We start from the raw sequence: 21,244 nt of genomic DNA, 5'->3' as shown, positions 1-21,244 counted from the left end.
AATGATAAATCTACTTACGGTAGATCAATCTCTGTAAAACCATCAGACATTTAAATCTCTTCACCTGTACCAGAAAGATTTTTTTAATCCTCCTTTAAACTTCATACACTGTCTGTTATTTTTATTTATTTTATTTTTTATTGTTTCAACTTAAAAATATATGTATCCAGACGAAATGAAATCGTCACACCCTCTCAGCATTTTGATTGGATTGACGAGGTTGTTGCTGTTCTCTGATTGGCTGTCTACTCACAACACAGTTCCGCAAATACAGTGCATGTTTAGGTTTTGTACTGGCAGCTCTTCCAGCGGACAACAGTCCAAACCGAGAACCGCTTCATTTTCTAAAGGTATTGCCGTCTGACACATTCGTAAATGTCGAACGACAGGTTTGCAGTGATGTTGTTGAATAAGCAGCGGTGCGTTTGGAAGCTAGCTGTAGCTAGCTGGGTCTGTTGGTTAGTTAGCTGCTGGGTCCTGTCTGTCTCTCTGCTGCCAGCAGCTGGGTGTTTTCAGCTGACAGATGCCCGGGTTGGTGCTCGAGCTGCCGAAAGTGTAGGTTTGGAGAGGCTTAGTTCCGGAAGCGTTTTGGGGGTAAAAAAAAACAAACAAAAAAAACAGGCATGTCAGGACTTTCGTCCAGTAGTGGAGACGCTGTCTCACTCAGTGGATGACAGCAACGTCATCCACGTCACACGATACGACGTGTCTTTGTTTTGGTTAACTTTTGATTGTTTCCACATGAACGTCTGTCGAAGATTAGGTAATAATAATGATAATAATAATAGGACAGAACGCAAGTGTTGATTGGCAATAACCAGTTGTATTTGACTTCCATCCTAAATGCAGTAAACAAAGGCTCTTTGCTAGCAGAACATGGTTTTTGAGTCTCCCAGCTATTAAATAAAAGCAACCATGTATAGATATCTATACTTTATCATGAAAACATTTCAGAGGCTTACAAATGCTATCGTGTTTTAAGGCAGAAATGTGGTTAGTGCTTCTAAAAAGGTTGCTTCTCTGAAAAGATCTGTCACAGAACTTAGAGTTTCTTGAGTTGAATATTAGGTACAAACCATGACATCTTTCTGGAGTTGTTTGAATCCTCCTTATGATTCCTTTCTGGCTTTTCAGAATAAAGAAAAGAAGCCACAGAGATGGCATCGGACTCTCCACGCAGACCGAGTCGCTGTGCTGGAGGAGTTTTGGTGCGAGCACAAGCTGCAACGTAAGAAGAAACTTTTGTTATCTAGAAATCCATGCCATTTTGTTGCAGTGGCTCCACTGATGTTTGTCTTCAACCAGAGTTCATTATATTTAACTTTAATCTGGAGTGTTTGTGTGTCTTGTTTTATGTATAATAGGCCATGCATCTGTTTGTTGCTCAAACGCATCAGCTTTAAAGCATTAGCACTGCAGGGGCTTGATAATGAGACACAGACATTTGAATTTGGTTTTCTTTCCTTACAAATCCAGGAGTGAGACTGGTTTTTGGGACACCTGCCAGATTAATTTTCCTTTTTTTGACAGGGAACAGTCGTACATGGAAAGTGTTGTGACCTTTTTACAGGATGTTGTCCCACAGGTAATACACAAATACTACTATTGTTATTCATTCACTAATACACTTATATTAAGTGTAAGGCATGTTTAGGATTGTGGGTTGTACTAACATGAATTAGGATATAATTTGCTTACAGTCACCTACATGAGAATAACAGTCTGCAGCCTGGAAAATGTCAGGTTTGGGTACTACAAGTGTAAAAAATAAACATCCTATTATTAGCAGCTTTTGGCAAATACAGCTTTGCATAATTGTCTGTATTACTCATGCATTTTGGACACCAATGTTAAGCATCTTTCTTAAGCTTCCTTCTGGAACTATGCCTCAGTTTTTGAACATTTGCAGTCATTAATTTACGCTCTGCTCTCTTCAGGTCCCACCACAGATTTGTTGGGTTGATGTCTAGACTTTGACGTGATTGAAACCATTTTCCCCACTTTCTGTGGTAGATTTTCCAACTTTACTAAAGCAGAAAGCCTGCATTTCCATCTCCTTACCATCTCTGGTGTATTTATGAATACTAACCAATGACAGAGCCTACAATGTAGTTCTTTGTAAAGCTTGTACTGCTTACAATGGGATGTTACAAGGTGGAAAGTATCACACCTGGCTTCTTTAAATCTCACAAAGGTGTTTCATATACTGAGAAATAATAATCTAATATCAGTGTTTGTCCATTTTAAAAACATGCAAAGACTATGACTTTGAACTCTTCCATTGTCTATCCTCTCTAACCTATAGAAGAGTTCACTGGATCACAGTATATCATTCAGTTTTTGTTGTTATATGGCTAATAAATAAAATGAAAACGTGTATTTCTTCCTTTTGTAGGCCTATACTGGTGCTGTACCCTCTGATGAGAAAGAGAAAATCATTTGGATTCGGTTTGAGAAAGCTGACATCAATGGTAAGTGTTAAATAAGCCGGAGTGGACAAGCCCTCTAACGTGTCCAGGGATCAGCCACACCACAAAAAGGAACTAGCCATCACATCATACATGCTGGAGACTGTGCTGCCCGTTACATGAGGATAAAGCTACGTTCGCAACAAACGTGGTTCATGTCCATTTTCAATGCTAAGATAACATACAGACGTGATCAAAGGTTGGCATGTTATGGCTGTGTGGCGGCAGCGCAACACAATGTTTCCTGGCTGGGTAGCTCGGTTGGTAAGGTGAAAGGCTACCACGCAGGAATCCAGGGTTCGATTCCCGGAGGGGAATCAACAATGATAACATATCAATGGCGAGCAATTAACATCACCCAGTGAGGGCCCTTGGGCAAGCCCCTCCCTACCTCTGTGAATGATCCCGGTGTCCATTTATACAACCGTAGGCGCTAACTGGCAGCCACTTTTCATCACCAAGTGTGAATGAATAATGGACACAATGGAAGGGCTTTTAGCATCTGGAAAAGCGCAGGTAAATCCATTTTGCGTTCCGTAAATCATCCAGGAATTCAGCTTTGGCCCATGACGTGTTCGTGATATGATCAGCGAGCGAAGTGAAAACCATCAGGAGAAGCTGTAAGCGCTCCACCCGAACATTATTATTCTATTCTTATTTGTGTGGAAACAATAATATAGAGGTCCACTAATTTGATTTTTTTTTTTTTTTTTTTACATCTTTTCCCACCTGGTGGTCAAACTGGGTCACAGAGAGACGGAAGTACCGCTCTCTCAACATCATCCTCGTTTTGTGCATTGACTATGTGAGCTGCAGTCAATGCTCGCGTGTACCGATGAGGCAAAACAAATTGACTGACGGTAGCTCCTTCCACACGTCAGCAGTGTCAAGTTTATGAAAACAGTTTTGGCCAAGTGTCGAGCAATTAAATTTGACACGAGTCAAAAGAGATTCAGCGGATGTGAATTTGACGTGTGAACCATGTTTGGTGTGAACTTTGCAGAAGTCTTCAGCTCCTTGTCAGTTTGTGTGAACATCCCAGAACCAGTGCACTGCTGGATGTCTCCTGATTAACCAGGGGAAGAGAATTTGACCTTTGGGTTTTCATGACTAGCCTCATACAAAAGCTTGTCTGGCAATCCTTAAATCATTTTTTTCCACCAAGTGATACTTGACTGCATACATGATCCTTTTTTAAAGTCCCCTTATGACAATTTGTTAAAAGCAAAAATGTTCCCAGTAGGGTTGGGCGATGTCCCCTAATTTGGCGTTGACGATGTTTGCTGTCAACCATCGGGATGGACGATGACATCGTCGGGGGGGGGGGGGGGGGGGGGGGGGGGGTATTTTTACATTTTTCATACTTATATAACTGCTATTCGTTATTTTGCTCTTTTCATTTTATTTCCCAACTAATGGTTAATCCGCGATGATCCAGTATAAACTGAGGGAAGTGACTTTAACAGAAAAAGTAACAAGCAAAATAGAAAATTAGTGTAGTCGCTCCCGCACTTAATTAGTGAAGTGGACCGGCGGAGCGCGGACTTAAAGCTTTGTGTTTGATGGGAAGGGGGGGGGGGGGGGGGGGTGGGGTACATGAGCGGTATGTGTGGGAGATTTAAGACTGCGATCCGTCCCGCAGCTCTAGGGGTACAAGCAACCGAACTCAGAACCGGGTCTAAAAGTGTGTGTCTGAGCACAGCTCGGATCGTCAGCACACACACACAGCGGTTTGAGCTTCAAAGCAGAAATGTCGCTCAGTCCTTAGAAAACATTCAAACAATCACGTGGATTTGTGTTTCCAGTCGTGTCCCGACTAAATAAAGGCTGATGTTATTCTTACATGTTTACGTGCAGCGCCACCCAAAGCTAATGTGTTAGCCCGTGTTAGCATACTGCTAATCCTGTCTCCGTTCAGAAAAAGCACTGACCACACGGATTAAAATTCAAATGATGAGCGAACAGGTGTTTCATAATAACCGTAACATTATTAAAAGCACGTTTAGAAGACCGTCTCATATATTACCGAGCTGACATGTCAATATATATAGCCGCTCGGTGCTGTTATCGTTTTGTATTGAATTGTTACATTCAATAAAGTTTGGGAAAAAAAACGCTCGGCGGAAGTTGTATCCCCTTCCGGTTTTCAAACTGCGCATGTGCGAATGATTTATTCCTACCGAAATTGTGACCTTAGTGAACGTTTTTATATTCTGAACACATTTTTCTGGGCCCATCTACACGGTTGGATTCTAATCTGACCATTGATCCCATCAAGATATTTTGTACAGGTAACCGCGGCTTATGGTGTCGACGCGCAACATGGCGGGGGCGTGGCATCACGATGGTGGTCTCTCCATCGGGATGTCAGTCACCCATCACGATGGACGATGATATCGTCCATCGGCACAACCCTAGTTCTTATGAAGATTGTGATGATTATGAAGTTTTTAACCAAAATCTCACAACCTAAATGTCTTAAAAAGTCATATTTCCTGTTTATCTGAAGTCCCTCTTTCCAAAATCCCCTCTACATGGGCGTGGCCATTGGTGCTGAGTTGGGTAGCTCCGCCCTTTCTGATAATGATATCTGTCTTGCATGAGTGAAGAGCTTGACACAAGGGGGGGGGGGGGGGGGGCACAAGAGACACTGACCAACACTCTCTATTCTCAAAAGTTTCTCTTTAGTTATAAAGAAACTGTGAAAATTGATATATTTTTGGTTCCAAATCAACACTTTGTGAACAATGTATAGAATAACAAAAAAAATATGTGTACCAGACCCAACTGTTTGATAAAATGACACATAAAAAATAACTTTAATTAGTCCATGAAAAATGCTTTGAATGACATTATAATTTAGGCTACATTGCAGCAGCACTGGCTGTGGCTCAGAACTGATTTGATGCACAAGCAGATTGTTGAATCACATTTCACAGCAAATAGAATGAATTGCCATAAAAATAGTGGCCATTTACACGTTATTTTCAAAATATGTGCGGCCAGTGCTGAGCTTTTTTAAGTTTAGGGTTAAGTTTAGGATCACAGGTTACGGTTAAACTGCGCTCACAGTGAAAGCGATTCAGCGGCGCGATTTGAGTGGCGGGTGCAGTGCAATAGTATCAACAGTTGCCCAACAGTACCCGTCCCAGCTACTGTTGGGTGGAGGCGGGAACACCCTGGACAGACTGTGGCAGGGCGGATGGAGCTGGAGATGGAGATGGAGCCGATCACTATGCCGGCTCCCGGGAGGTGAGCTGGCGGCCAGACACAGATCCGATGCGGGATGGGGAGCCGTGCTCTGCCCTCCAGAACTTTAGGATATTTCTCCTATCCCCTAATTTTATCCTTGTTTTTATTTTTACCCTCTCTGGGTAATACTGGACAGCAAGCCTTCAAAGTTAGAGAGAGAACAGCAATGTGGAGAACACATTTGGGATTTGAACGTGTGGCCAACAACAAAATCCCGCCTGGGACACACTTGGTATACGTGCGGGGAATGCAGCAATGTGCCACCTGAGCTGATGTGCACAGCGGACAGGGCAGATCGGGGAGCTTGTGCATTGCACATGCGCTCCTGGGCCGTTGTGACATCACAACAACTCGTTAATTCAAACCGAGTGTATTTGCAGCACTTTGATTGACAGCGATTTAAAAGGAAAAAAACTCGTAAATCCAAAAATGAAATGGATTTTTTATGACATTTGTTGTCTTTTATAAAGAAAATGCCACACGTACAAGTCAAAAACTCAAAAAACATGATTTTCAACCTGGATAGATTCCTGGATACGTTTGATTCTGAAAATGAGAATTATTCTGATCCCAGCTGAGAGCAGGATAGGAGGCTGATCTAGTACCTGTTTCTCCTTTACCCCCCCCTCCCAAAAACAAAAAAAATATGAAAGTTGCAAGAAAAAGATGCACTGCTAAAATTTTGTGCTGCAATTGTTGAATACTGGTAAAATTTCAACATGCTTTCTCAAAAGAAAGAAAATCATGCAGCTCATTCATCATTAAACTGCTGATAGTAAGTGACTTATTTTTACTTCTTGTTTGACAATGGTTCATTTTCTTTAATCAGAAAAGACAATTTGAATTTTTCATCTTTTTATTAGAAATTAAATTTGTAGATTATCTCAATACTGAGATCAACAATACAGACACATACATCTATTAACAGAAAAGCAGCTTAACCTCAGAGGACACTCAAAACAGAGACAAAATCCAGAATCCTGTTTTAGAAGTTCATGAGTCAAAGGGCTCCACTCTTGTCTGAGGAGTTGTTGAACATTTCACGTTTTGTTTAAGGTGTTAAAATGTGGAAAAGGCAAATACGAAGTACAGTAGAGACTCATCAGTTCACACACTTACTGTACATCGGCTCAACATTTAAATAAGTGTAATCGAACACATGAACTCCTGCAGAGAAGCAGGTCTCTCATGCTCCACAGCCTCAGACCGGCGACGAGAAAACATTTAAATGTGTCGGTTTACTGCACGGTCACATCTTTAAATAAACCAGACAGAAATGCACCTGGAAAGAAGCAGAGAAGAATTAAAGGGAGGTTTTGTTAGTATGTTTAAAAAAAAAGGGAGTCTCCTGCTGAATCAGCCAGATCGATTGAGCAGAAGCACGAAAAGTTTGATTTTTTTCATGCTCTTAAAGAAACTACATTCTCATGGTTAGCACTTCTTATTTATAGGCTCTTCTTGATCCGGGAGAAAGCTCTGCCTTTTTCCATGTTCTCTCATCTTTCTGATTCTTTCGGGTCATCCCAAAATCCCCATTCAAGTGGATCTAGGTGATTTGTTGTGATCCAGCTAAGTTTTGAAATACCAAGATGAAAATGTCTGATCCCCGGAGTCGGATCAGAGGATTTGGTCATTTGGATCACTTTAATCCTGATCCAAAGTTATGAAATACTGGGCCTTGGTGTAAATAAGATATAATCAAAACACAGTTAAGGCAAATTAGCCTCACTGGTCCACATAACAATTTTAAACTAGTTTAAACGATTTGAAATATAAAATTGTAATTTTTCTTTTGTTTTTTGATTTGTGTGGTGCCTTAGGACAATCTTTGTTAATTCTGTATATAACTAACATATAATATATAGATAATCAGCTTGTGGCTGAGCATAACCTAGTCATCAGATGAAGATGGCTGAGGGCTCCGTTTTGTAAATTCGTGGAACCTGATCAAGACGGATTGGTGCAAATGTGGATGTGTCCGTGGCTATTGGGTTTGTTTTTGACCAGGAGGAAAATCAAGGTTCATGTTGTTTGACAGGACAGTCCAGTCAGTCGGAGAGCTGGTTACAATCGACAGTTGTCTCTGCTTAAGGCCTCAGAGTGACACGCAAAAGCTAGATGGAGAGGGGAAGATCCAATTACCATATGTAGATGTGGGAATTAAAATCCATTAAAGGAAATGTAGAAACTCTATGATGTTCTTCTTCTTTCAAAAGTAATATTTTCAAATATAGTTTTACATTACAACAATCAAACAATGATGAACAAGGTAGTTTATTATATTATCATATTTATCTATTATTAAATACATGTTACTATATAATATTGCATGTCACTTTTATGTGGCCGTTTTAAATGGCATTCACAAAAATTTGCTGAAAAGATTTTGCAGTTTGTCAATCATATTTAGTTGTCTTTTTATTTATTTTTCCTGCTGATAGACATGGACCACATAGGCTGAATCCAAATTCATTCCCCACCCCTCCAGCTTCTCCTTACCTCCTACATTTATCCCTCCAAGCAAAGAAATATAGAAATATAGCGACTTCAAATCCGGACGTTACCACCACTTGATGACGTCATCTACGTTAGTGCGTAGCTGCCAGCGCTCAGAAAATACTAAATATCGGTTTTATAACTTTAAAAAGTCATGCAGAGATCCTATTTGTTTAATAGTAACATCTGCATCTAGAAACATAAAAAAAATAGTTTATTGATCATCACTTTAAACTTTTGATGTTACGGAATTACTGTCTAGGATTCGGGAAAAACAACCTTAAAGATGTCAAATTAAAAAAAGCATGGAAATGAGAGGGACAGAACAATACATGCAGCAGCAATATATTTATAGCAACTGTTTTCTTGTTACCGCTTTTTATTGCTGATAGCTCTTTGTGTTACCTTTTTTGGTGTACTTCATACAGAACTGTTTGTGACTGAACATTCTCTGCATGTAGACACTGCTCGAAACCCGGAGTTCATAGAGATGCATGGTGGCACCTCAGACCCCCCCCTTTGCCTCATGATTGGTTATTCGGACGGGATGCAGATCTGGAGCCTATCTGTAAGTCTTTTCTTTCTTTTTTGATGTTTGAATAGTTTGTGTGTGTGTGTTTGTTTGTAAGTAAATGCATAAAAATACATTTTATCTCTATAGGTTCACCATAGATAAATGGTTTCCTGTTTTTTTTCTTGTGCTCTTTATTAAGTAACCCAAAAGTGAATGTCCACTAAAGTAACTGCTTTCTTTAGTTCTTAGGCTCATTGTGTTTCAATCTTTCAATGTTTTACACTTTTAGAGTCATTACATGTTTAATTAAAAGGGGAAATTTAAAGAACAGTTTTTTACCTTGTGTTTTCATCAGCAAACTACGTTTCAGATGGTCTCGTATGTGAGGCATAATGTTTTTTTCTCTTTTGTTTACTTTGCTCTGCCTCTTGAAATATATCAGTTTTTTGAGTAGATTCGTAAACAGCATGTCTGGACCTGTTAGGACATCAGCCAAGTGTTCCCTGATAAAAATAGTTTCAAAAAAGCTTCCAACGTAACTTAAGGTGGACTCATGGTGAATGAATTCTTCTTCCAGCAATTAAAACATTTCTTAATTCAGGAAAAAGGATTCATACGTGAGTGCTTGTTGTATTCCAAACAATTTCAGCAATAAAAACGAGGAAAAAAGACATAAAAAATAGTATATTAAATCTGTTTAAGTTGTTAGGAGATGATGCTATTTTGACGTTACAATTACTCCTTATCATAAATAGACATATTTGCATTTATACTGACAGTAAACTTACAACACAGTTTTTTTTTCCATCAAACATAACGAATATCTAATAGTTTGATTATTTGCTTGAAAGTGGAAAAGGTGAATGGTCTACAAGACATTGTTCCTTATAAAATGTTTTGTTTTTGGACAACTTTGAGCCGGATCTATCCAGATTTTTAGATAAAACAATGTTTGTAGTGCCACCTTCTTCCACAAGGTGGTAGTGTTGATCAGGCAACGTATTCACTTCCACTGAGAGATGTCAGTACAGTTATATCATCAAAGTTAAAGAAAAACTGCAATAATACGTAATGAATGCCAGTCAGAAAATAGATCTTCTAATTCCTCAAATTTGTCCTGAAACTTTGACTGTTTTATTGTTTTTGTTTTGGTTATCTTTATATTAATGGCTTTCTTAGTGTATTGTAGCAACTTTACCTTCGTAGTATACACTTATGACAGAGGAAAATTCAAATACAGAATTTTAAAACATTGAGAGACTATAAATACATGTATTCATATTTCTTATTGAATTGTTTGCTGGTTAAAATGATTCTATACTCTGCCCAGACAGTTGAGCCATTATCTGAATGCACCACATTTTGTCTGACACACATTCATTTTCTAAGTGCTCCCAGCTTTGTTATATCTTGCGCTCACCAGCATCTTTCCGATTGCTGAAAGCTGCTTGATAGTAGAAACTGTAAGAATTGAAATGGAGGGTATTAGAATGCACGGTGGGGTAGTGCAGCGCCTCAAAGCGCCCTCACATGCCCTGGTTCAAATTCCAGCTGGGTCCTTTTCTGTGGAGTTTCCATGTTCTCCCCTTGCATGCGTGAGTTTTCTCTGGGCACTCGGACTTCCTCCCACAGTCCAAAAACATGCTTCATAGGTTAATTGGTATTACCAAATCGCCCCTAGGTGTGTGGCGATGCATTTAGGGTGAACCACGCTTTGGCCTTCCAACAGTAGCTGGGTTGGCTCCAGCAGTCCTGTTAGCTTGAATTGGTTAGGTTCAGAAGATGGTAGAATTAGAGTGGCAATATAGCAAAATAGACCAACATCTTGCATGGAAATATCAATAGGAAATAAATGAAATGTCATGAAATATCAATAAATGACCAATGCAAAACATTATAATGAGAATTAATGAAATATTCATATAACTTGATAAGTTTCGCCAGGGTTCAGTTTAAGTTTGTTGGGGTATTGGGGGTTTTCCCCCGTCGATGTAGATTATGACTAACAGTTTAAAGTGGTACAAAAGTCAGCAAATGTTGTGTTTTGTTTTCCTGGGTTTGTCTTGTTTGTTTCAACAGAGTGATTATTTTTGGAAGACCTTTTAACACTGGTTTTAATCCTGTGCAGCTTTGAGGATTTTGGGGGAGTTTTTGCTACATTTCTGACGTGTGTTATGATGAGTTACCACGCCAATGGATGTGTTGTGTACATCAGGGAAGAAACATGGACCGTGGGTCTTTTTCCGGGCACTTGTGATTATGATGGTAACTCAAAGCATAACAGTCCCATCCTTTTGAGATTCAAGAAATGTTTTTCTTCTTTTGATACTCTTTCCGATCAATAAAGTATGTTTTGAATATTTTATATTTCAAATGTAGAAGTGGTACCACAAGTCTCTACAACAGTCAAGAACTACTTTATAGGTACTGTATCTTATCGTCTTGTGCCTCTTTTTTTCTACATTCTTGTTGAAAGGCATTCATCTTAGGGCAGGGGCGAGTTTCTTGGAAAATCATTAGACGATTTTGTCAGCTCTCTTACTTCACACATAGCCCACAATGGTACTGAGATTTCTTTCACCAAGTATCGCCTTTCATGTAGAGGTTGTCACTGAAACATGCAAACTTCCCATGCATCCTGTAAGATCTGTAAAGTTCAGAGTCCTTAATCAGGCTTTTTATAAACATCCACTGGCGGCGGGTGGAAGGGCACACTTTGACCCTATCCATGATCACACACATTAGAGCAGTGTGATGTGGCAACTAGCAGCATGCGTTGCAGTTATCAAGGGAAAAGCAATCCTGCAGCTGTTTCTTTGGTACTACACATGCCCAGTGAAGATTTGGATTCGCTGAACCTCCTTTGTGTTCATCAGCTACCCTGATGCACCTTTATGACATAACATACTTAGCCTTTTCATAGTTTTCCTTCAGTTTTTAAAGTTCACTGTATTTTTCTGGGTTGTGTTTTTTTTCACAGGACTCTAAGTAAGTAACAGAGGTGTCTCTGTTTTTAGCTCCTGAGTGGCCTTAAAATGGTTTGGACAGTTGTTAAACCAACACTCTATGTAATGGCTCAGTGCATGAACATATACACACAGTGGGACACTTGTGAGATGGGGACTTGGACTGGCGGCATCGATGCTGACAGAGGTGTTAAGGCAATGTAGATTACTGTTGGCTCACACTGAAGAGGTGTCATTCCCCGTTGCCTGATAAGAGGCTCCCTGCCGGAGAGTAATTGTGAGTCTCCTCAAGTGTTGAGATGAAATGCTTGGAAACAGGTTGTCAGTGTATGTGCTTGAGAAAAATCATATGTGAAGTTATGCAGCCATTGCACGATAAAGGCGCCACCGTGGTTCCATCTCCACTCCATGGCAGCCGATCCATGTAGGCCCCCGCGGTGTAAAAGTTCTTTAGGTCTGTGTCAATTCATGCAGAATTTCATTGTTCTGGTACCAAGAGGGCTGTAATTGGTGAGACTCCACATGATAACACCATGAAAGGTTGTGAGATACACCACAAAAATACCAGACTCTAACAAAGAGGATCTTTGTTACTGAGGATTATATAGATTTAGTCACTTTATCGGATGTTTACACTTTAAAAAGTAATGATTTAATAATATATGAATTACACACAGTCTTAAGTAATTTATGTACAGGTTTTTTTCTTCGATCTGTCCAGGTTCAGCAGTTACTTCCTGTGAAAACATGGAAGCTGCTGGACACAGAGTGTGTAAACCACACAGTCTTTTCTGTTTCTGTGTAATTGGAACTCGCCTGTTTTGTTTTCTCCAGGGTGTTTTGGCAAATGTTCAGGTTGTGTATTAATGGGGCTGTCTTCAAAAATTTGTATTAAAAATGAAATATTTATTGTAATGTATTTTTATGTTGAGTCAGAAAAGGGCTTTTGTGGGACGGATCTTATTATTAAATGGTTTGTGCCAACAGCATAAACAGCTGCTGCACTTTAGAGAAGAAGGGCTCCACAGTGGCGCTCTCGCCTCACAGCAAGAAGGCTCTGGTTCAAATCCCAGCTGGAGCCCTTCTGCGTGGAGTCTGCATGTTCTCCCCTTGCATGTGTGGGTTTTTCTCTGGGCACGCCGACTTCACAGGTTGATTGATTACTTCAAATTGTTCGGTTTGATTACTTCTAACTGAAAAGACTGGCGACCTGTTTTGGGTTAACCCCGCCTTCATCCAACAGTAGCCAGGTTAGGCTCTGGCAGCCCAGTGACCCTGAAAGGGATACAGTGGGTTACGAAGACGGATGGATGGACTTTTGTGAAAGAAAGAAAAGCTGAAGGGAGCCGGAGTTGTTCATGTGTTACACTGCAAATAAAAGACTGGCTTTTCCATATCAACCTGTTTTGTGTTATCCCTTTCTGTGGCATATTTCTCAAGGACTGTCCTGTTACACAGCCAATGTGATTGTATGTGCTTTTAATGGTGTTACATATGCACCTAATACTGCAGACACGCATAAGCAAAAAAATAAAATCCTTTGCTCTCATCAGGCTTTCAGTTATTTAAGTACAACCTTCTATAAGATAGCACGCTACATGACTAAATATCATACAGCTCTAAACCAAAACGCAGCCTTCTGCAAGACGATTTCAGTCTCTGAAATCATTGTTCATTCCAATTCAATTCAATTCAATTCAATTTTATTTGTATAGCCCAAAATCACAACAACAGTCGTCTCCATGGGCTTCGAAGTAAAACATGAACTCAAAAGGATCATACATAGAATTCAATAGTAAAATACTAAAATGAACTAACAAACTGAATAAGCTATACTGGCATCCCTGCCCTTAGACCCCCCCTTCGCGGTAAGGAAAAACTCCTAAAAAAACGGATTCCGGAAAAAACGAATAAACCTCAGGAGTGCTTACATGAAGGAGGGATCCTCCCCCAGGACGGACAGGCGATTTACCAGAACTCTTAGAGAAGAAATTATTTATCTAAATCTACAACTACATATTTAAAGTCCAGCAGACGAGCTTCATCCAGCTGTGTGATTTAGTTCTTTATTCAGTCCATTGAATTTAGAAAGACTCATATTCTAATGAAAATCATGTAAATAGTGCAATAATCATGCACAGTTCATGTTCTACGTTAATTTTCATGTTCTTTGCGTGGCTTATTTGTACTTTTTTTGTGGTTTTTAACGTGGTATAACACTTGTGTTATCCTAGGCACTTTACCATTTGGAGTTGGGTCATCTAGACCCACTAGACAGAGCTCTGAACCTTTTTTCTTCAATGATTTATGATCTTCACTGGTGTCCATGGATTACATGAAATCTTTCCACCTTTATCCACCTTTGTCATGGTAGGGAGAACACGTCAATGTAAGGGGGGGGGTCATCTTAGATAGCACAAAGGCTAATTATGATACATCTGTAAAATGTCTCGTAGGAGCCCTATTGAGTAACACGTCATGTGGGTGTCGCTGTTGTCATTTTTTCTGTCTATTAGACATTGAGATTAGCTGACCTCAGACATGTGTGCATCCGCCAGATGAAAAGGTTTTTGACCGCTGGTGCGAGAAATGAAGTAAAAGAAGTCAAATCTGTTTTCAGTAATGTCAATAATAGAGGAACAAATTAATTGGAAAGTTGATCGGAGTGAAAGACTTATTTTCTTCGTTGTGCAGGTAAACGGCAGCCTGCTTAGTGCGTTAGCCAGGTCTGGCGTCACACATCTCACTAGCTCAAAGTGCTAGAATTTGCTCAACAGTTTCTAGGCTTTTTTAGCTACTACACTCTTAAAGACCACAACTTTTCTCACTTTTCCATGTATATTCACATATGACCAATTTTTATCCATGTAATATGTGCAAAATGTATGTAGTGGCTATGGAGAGCCGTGAGCCTGTTACTGTCCTGAAGCACCTGCTCCCTCCAATATGTCCAGTCCATTAGTGAGCGGATCCATTCGTGAACATTGGACACATATCTGTTAACAGCTTATGGCATTACATTTGAGAGATTAAAATAGAGAGGTGAACACCATGATCCTGAGGGGGGAAAAAAAATTAAAAAACGTGATAAAATAAATATAACCAATGGCTCTATGTAAAACCAACTTTGAAAAAGCAATTTAGCATATTGCACACCCTTTGCCATTAATATAATGCTGGGAATGTTGTTGATGACACAGGATGTCATACAGAGCCATGTAAGGCGAGGATGATCTGTGAGATAAAGCACAATAACTCTACGCATTAACCTCTGGCCATCCCCTTCTTGGTTTAATCCAGCAAATTCCATTATTGCGTGCACAGGAATCCAGCTGTGCCGCCAGAGTCCTTTCATTCAGCTATCGCTACTCTTATATCCTACCCTGTCTTCGGTGTTAATCTGCTGCCGCCGGACCTCGAGCACTTTGAATAAAAACACGGCTCTAAATCCATCACTTTGAAAAAGCTATTATTTGGACAAAAGAGCGATCATCCCCTCAGATGGGTTTAAAGATTTAAAACAAACAGCTTAAAGCACCAGTAAAGTGATAATGCAGGTTTCACTGAAAAGAACAAAAGTGGGACATTCTGCTCTTAGAACAATGTGCTGTTTCACATACCAGACACTATAACATCCATGCAGAGCACACCATGAAGCTTAACCTGAACGCACATGCACAGGCATCCATTAAACTACTTTACACTTCAGCTTTATTTCCTGTGTAATAAAGAGCAGTAATGCAGCAAGCTTTAAATACAGCTATTACAAGGCTTTAACCTTAAATTTGGAACCTTACATGGAATTAAGAGTCTGTGCAGATGTGTTGGAATGCACTTGTTTGATCAGCGAGGCCTGATGATGAGCTGTGATCCTCGAAGAAACCACAAACTCCAAGTGCTTACGTTGAATTAAATATCCCGCAGTGTCGTGGTTTCATTAGAGCCCATTCTGCTACTGCCACTTTGTTGTTTTCATTTTTTATTTTTACTTTTTATGTTGGCGAGCCAACATTCATGATAAGCCACTATTCTGTCTGCTTTGTGTGGATGTTTGTAATGGGAAAAAATCATTCATGCTAGTGGCCTTTAACAGTCTTACAATAAGTTTGCAAAAGAAAGAGGTTTAAACAAAAGGCATTACATTCAAAATATTCAGATTTTAACTTCTATTATTTTTTCTGACACTATGTTCATTTTTCTTTTGATTTGTCGTCTCTGCTAGCAAAAGCAACTATGTCACGACAACAAAATAAAAAACCATAGTTCGTGAAAATCTAATACCGGAACTTGAGTTATTTTTGATATTGTACCTTTAAAAAGAAGACGAATGTATGTTTTAGAAGATGTGCCTTAGATGTTCCTGGCATTTTATGTGCCGTGTGCTAAAAGCTTTATTGCTAACTGCACTTAACAATATCATTCAGTGACATCCAAACAACTTCAAATTCTAGATGCTCTCAGGTTGTTCTTTTTCGTTGCTACCAAATGTAGCCTTGTATATTGTATATTTTAGTTCAACTGCAAGTAGTTCTTCTGTTTACTTTTTTATGTTGACAAAGAACAACAACAGACAGTTACTAAGGTAACTGTCTGGAAAATATCCTCTGATTTTACTGAAAAAAATAACTTGGAGCTATCAGTGTAATGCAGGTATGACAATAAACCATAGAAAATTGATGCAGGGGATCCCTGAGTTTGCGCCTTCTGGGCACGGGGTGGGTGGTATACATAACATAGAATATAACATGAATCTTGTTTTATTCTATTCTATTTTTATTTCTCATATATTTCTCCACCCCACTGTCACTTCTTCCTGTATGCTATATCCCTCGTTCCTAGCCCACAGTGTAGTGATGGACACATCAGATATTTTCTATTATGACCCATGGTCAGTTATAAAAGCTTATCTCAAAACCATAACCTTCTCAAATTACCACAGCTTGGCACTTGTATCCTCCCTCTCTCTCTGTTTTTCTTCTATTTCACACTTTTCCCCCTCTCTCTTCCTTTTATATATATATATATATATATATATATATATATATATATATATATATATATATATATATATATATATATATATATATATATGAAAAATGAAGATAAAAAACAACAAAACAACAAGTGCTACATGGCATCATATCAGTGATGCTCACTTGGCACCAGCCTACAGTGTATCTCAAACTTTTGTTTGTGGTCCCTGATTTGTATAGTTTGGCTTAGTGTCTAATTGATCTATATCATCACTTCCTGTCATCACCCTGTTGTATTTAACATTACATAGACTGTCTTTGTTATTTAGTCCTTTTGTAGACTATACAGAAGGTTTGTTTTCCCTTTATACCTACATGTGTCCTAAACATGTTGAGGTCCTAAATTTCTGTACTTTTTTAATAGTTCAGAGACATTTATTAAGCCTTACATTTAAGAAAAAAAGTTATTTTGAACTGCCTAAATGCAAAATATGTGGTTTAATGTAATTGATCTTAAAAAAGCAGTTTGGTGTTTGACAACCAACTTTATTTTTATGTAATTTGGAATATATTTTGTAATATTTAGCTGTTCAATTGTTCTTTTTGTTTTTTTCAGTTGGCAGGGGAAGCCCAGGAGCTGTTCTCGGTCCGTCATGGACCTGTGCGAGCTGCTCGCATTCTTCCAGCCCCTCATATCAGTGAGTTGTTACTGCTTTCAACATGCATTAGATACAACTTTTTTTTCTCTATGGCAAAATATTTTGTATAGTGAATCAAGTAAGATTGATTATTACATACTGGTGTGTAAATTTCCCTCTCACATCAGTTATTTTACATCTTGATACATGGTTTACGAATCCATACATAAAAAATTCAACTAACTTTGTAGTGATATTTAACAGTCCAGTTACCTCAATGAATGCAATCTACATATATATTATTCATATGATGTTTAAAATTGTTAAAATGGCTTTTAACAGAGTCTTTTTTCTCACCAACCCATTTCCTTTTAAGCAAGAACAATAAAATGTCTTTAATAAAAAATAACAAATAAATAAACCCAACAATTTTGTTTTTCCTCCCATTTGTTATTTTCTGTTTTATCTGTTTTCATACAATGTTCCTTGACATTCAACATTTTCTACAAACACAAAATAACAATTTCTCCTCATTATTGTTCACAAATCTGTGATAGTGAGGACTTTTCCTTTGCTGAGATAATCCATCCCACCTCACAGGTGTGCCATATCAAGATGCTAATTAGACAGCATAGTTATTCCACAGATGTGCCATAGAGTGGCCACTATAAAGGCCAGTCTGAGATGCGCACTGATTGTTTTCACTCAGAAAAAAGGTCAGTATCTTGTGTGACCACAATTTGCCTCATGGAGTGCCACACATCTCCTTTATATAGAGTTTGATCACGTTGTGGATAGTGGCCTTTAGAATATTGGTCCACTTCTCTTCAGTGGTTGTGCGGAGTAGCTCAATGTTGGCAGGAACTGGAACACGCCGTCTTATACGCCGATCCAGAGCATCCCAAACATGCTCAATAGGTGACATGTCCGGTGAGGATGCTGGTCATGTTTTCAGCTTCCAAGAATTGTGTACAGTTCGGTGTTTTATCATGCTGCACCATGAGGGTATGTTCTTGGTTGTATGGCACGACAATGGACCTCAGGATCTCGTCACGGTATCTCTGAATTCAAAATGCCATCAATAAAATGCACCTGTGTTCTTCTTCCATAACATACACCTGTGCCCATACCATAACCCCACCGCCACCGCGGGCCCTTCGATCCACGACAGTGACATCAGAAAACTGCTCAACCTCACAACTCCAAAAACACTGTCTGACATCTGCCCTTAACATTGTAAACCAGGATTTATGAAGAGAACTCCTGTCCAACCTGCCAAACACCATCAAATGTGAGCATTTGCCCACCCACATTGGTTACGACAAAGAACTGGAGTCGGGTCGAGACCCAGATGAGGACAACAAGATGCTCCAGCACCACAGTGTCTAATAATCATGCTGTCTAATTAGCATCTTGATAAGGCACATCTGTGAAGGGGGATAGATTATCTCAGCAATGGAGAAATGCTCACTATCAAACAATATTTGAGAGAAAAGGTTATTTTGTTGTTGTAGAACATGTTTCGGACCTTTGAGTTCATCTCATGAAAGATGGGAGCAAAAACCAATGTTGTGTTTATATTTTTGCTCAGTGTAACAGATTTAAACATAAAGACCTGTCATTTTAAAGCTTTTAGACGGTTTTGTTATCTCTGGTTAAAAAGATGTGCCATATCAGTTTATTCAGGTATTGTTTGCAGTGCTGTGAAAAAAAGTGTTGTATCTTCAGTGAACGCAACATGCATCCTCATTGTGCTTCACCTTCACTTAATTGTAATGGCCTGACTTGGTAGAAGGAAGCTTGTGATTGGATGTCTCTTCGCTTGTATCACATGTACAAAAAAGTCAGAAAGTAGAGACACAGCAGGAGAAAAAAACTGACAGTTTGCCAGAAACTAACTATTTACTCACCTACTGATTTTAAACCTTTTTACCAACATAATCTTGGTCTTATTTGTGGTTTTCATTTGACACTGCTGCTACCAGTGCTTGATCAGTTTCCCAATAAATATTTGTATCTTTTACATATTATTAAACAAATAAAGTTTGACTAAATGTAGTGTCAAAGCCGTTAGCATGTGCAACCCAACAAAAGTGTGACTCATCAAAATATAAACCCCTAAATGATGAAAAAATTAAAGATTTAGAAGATTATAATCTATACTCTTTCATAATGTTCCACTTTAAATTTAGTAAAACAACACTCAAAGATGGAAGCCAACAGTGTGTTGTATAGAAATAAATGCAGCTGAAACTAGTGGTGTACAGTCAGGAAATGGAGGATGGACTTTATGAAAAAGAAATCCTTTTATCTTATTCTGTTCAAATATAAAATTCAGCTCAGCAACATTCCATTAGCCTTAGTCAACATTGTTGTGATTCTGATTAAGTTCAGACAAATATGAGTTCTCAGAAGTTTTTATTATAAGTTTAAAAAAAACAGTGGTTGGTTTGACTTTAACATCCTAAGGAAACACCTTTAAAATTATATTTATTTTCTCTGTAAGTAGTTGTGGTTGTAGACATATTAAATAGTGTTATGTCCTCAAAATTAAAGAGTGCTGTATGCCTTCAAATCCTGATGCAGAAGTCAGCCTCTGATTAGTGTTGGACTGCTCTAAGCGGTGAGTAAAAACATATGCCGATTTAAATGTTCCAAACATAAAAAGCAAGAGAAACTTTCACCTCATTATGTCTCCAAAATCTGTGCCTCTTCATGGATAGCTTTTAACTCTTTTCAGCTTTGCTCAAATTACAAAAAGATTTGATTTGTTTTTTGTGGAGAGGACCAAAAAAGTGCAAGGACTCAATTAAAAAACTAAATTCATAGCTCAAATTAAAAAACTTACAGGGATATAAATAAAATGTACAAAAGTCTTAACAGAAGCATGGAAATAATTCTTAGCTCAGGTTTTTTTATTAATACAAGTGGAACCTTTTTGTTCTTTCTGTGTGGAGTTTGCATGTTCTCCCCATGCTTGCTGGGTTTCCTCCGGACACTCTGGCTTCCTCCCACAGTCCAATAACATGCTTGGTATCTCTATACTGGCCCTAGGTGTGCATGACAGTATGTGGCCCTGCAACAGATTGGCGACCTGTACAGGGTGTTCCTGCCTTCGCCTTACAGTAGCTGGGTTGGCTCCAGCAGTTCCGGGACCATGAAAGGGACTTAGAGGGTTCTAAAAATGGATGGATGGAAGTATAGATCCCGAATCACATGAAGTGGATGCTTTATAACTGATTCAGAATCAGTTATAAGATCAACTTGTTGAGCTTTTAATTGTATTATAATGTAATTTCTCACAAAAAACAACCTCAAAGTGGTATTTTGATCTATTCACGCATTTCTGAGCGTTCCTCTAAAAACCTGCACTCCTCCAAATCCACGAAAACAAGTGAATTCTCACATTGTGACATCATAAAAAGAGAACAGCCCCTTCCATGGAGAATCTACACTGCCAGAACCGCCCCCAGGCGAACACACACACCCAACTTCTCCACTGAGCTAGTGGTGATTGGCTAGACACTTTCCTGTCATATGCACAATGTGCACATCCATCTTTGCAAAAGTTTGGATGTTGTTTGATTTCGTGGGTGAAACGCAGACACGCTGCTGAGGCCGGCTTTAGGTTGACGTCATGAAATGGGCGGCACCCATAAGGAGCGAAAGGCGGTGTCTCAGAGAGCGAGTCCTTTTACCGCAGAGTAGGAAATTATATTGTGAAAAAAACTAATATTTCATAGAAAATGTGTTCTTTATTGTACCAAAGGTAATATATTATCATATATAGGATATAGTTTACTCTGAAAGGCTTAAGAATAGCAAGATATAGGTCCTTGAAGCATGTAACAAGTTTAGAATTGTCTGTAAAAATACTTAGTGTCTTATTTTTCACGTTTAAAAAAACCTATTAAATAAAAAGTGCTTAATACTCTAT

The 21,244-nt window shown here is 38.9% G+C and overlaps 1 protein-coding gene across 9 annotated transcripts in view; it reads left to right on the top strand.

Moving 5' to 3' along the window:
• The first annotated feature begins 215 nt into the window (after window positions 1-215).
• Window positions 216-21,244, top strand: part of bcas3 (BCAS3 microtubule associated cell migration factor) — a 335,083-nt gene continuing 314,054 nt past the window's right edge. For all 9 annotated transcript variants that reach the window (XM_011482979.3, XM_023961828.2, XM_078929751.1 and 6 more), the window contains exons 1-6: window positions 216-350; window positions 1,135-1,228; window positions 1,531-1,585; window positions 2,396-2,471; window positions 8,678-8,784; window positions 17,286-17,367. In XM_011482979.3, coding sequence (XP_011481281.1) covers window positions 1,158-1,228; window positions 1,531-1,585; window positions 2,396-2,471; window positions 8,678-8,784; window positions 17,286-17,367 — 391 coding nt within the window. In that variant the 5' untranslated portion in view covers window positions 216-350; window positions 1,135-1,157. The remainder of the gene's footprint in view (window positions 351-1,134; window positions 1,229-1,530; window positions 1,586-2,395; window positions 2,472-8,677; window positions 8,785-17,285; window positions 17,368-21,244) is intronic.

The sequence above is a fragment of the Oryzias latipes genome, chromosome 13 (assembly GCF_053564925.1).
Source record: "Oryzias latipes strain Hd-rR chromosome 13, Olatipes_Hd-rR_3.1".
Taxonomy (NCBI): domain Eukaryota; kingdom Metazoa; phylum Chordata; class Actinopteri; order Beloniformes; family Adrianichthyidae; genus Oryzias; species Oryzias latipes.
The sequence above is the reverse complement of the archived record's forward strand: the minus strand, read 5'-3'. Positions and strand labels throughout refer to the sequence as shown.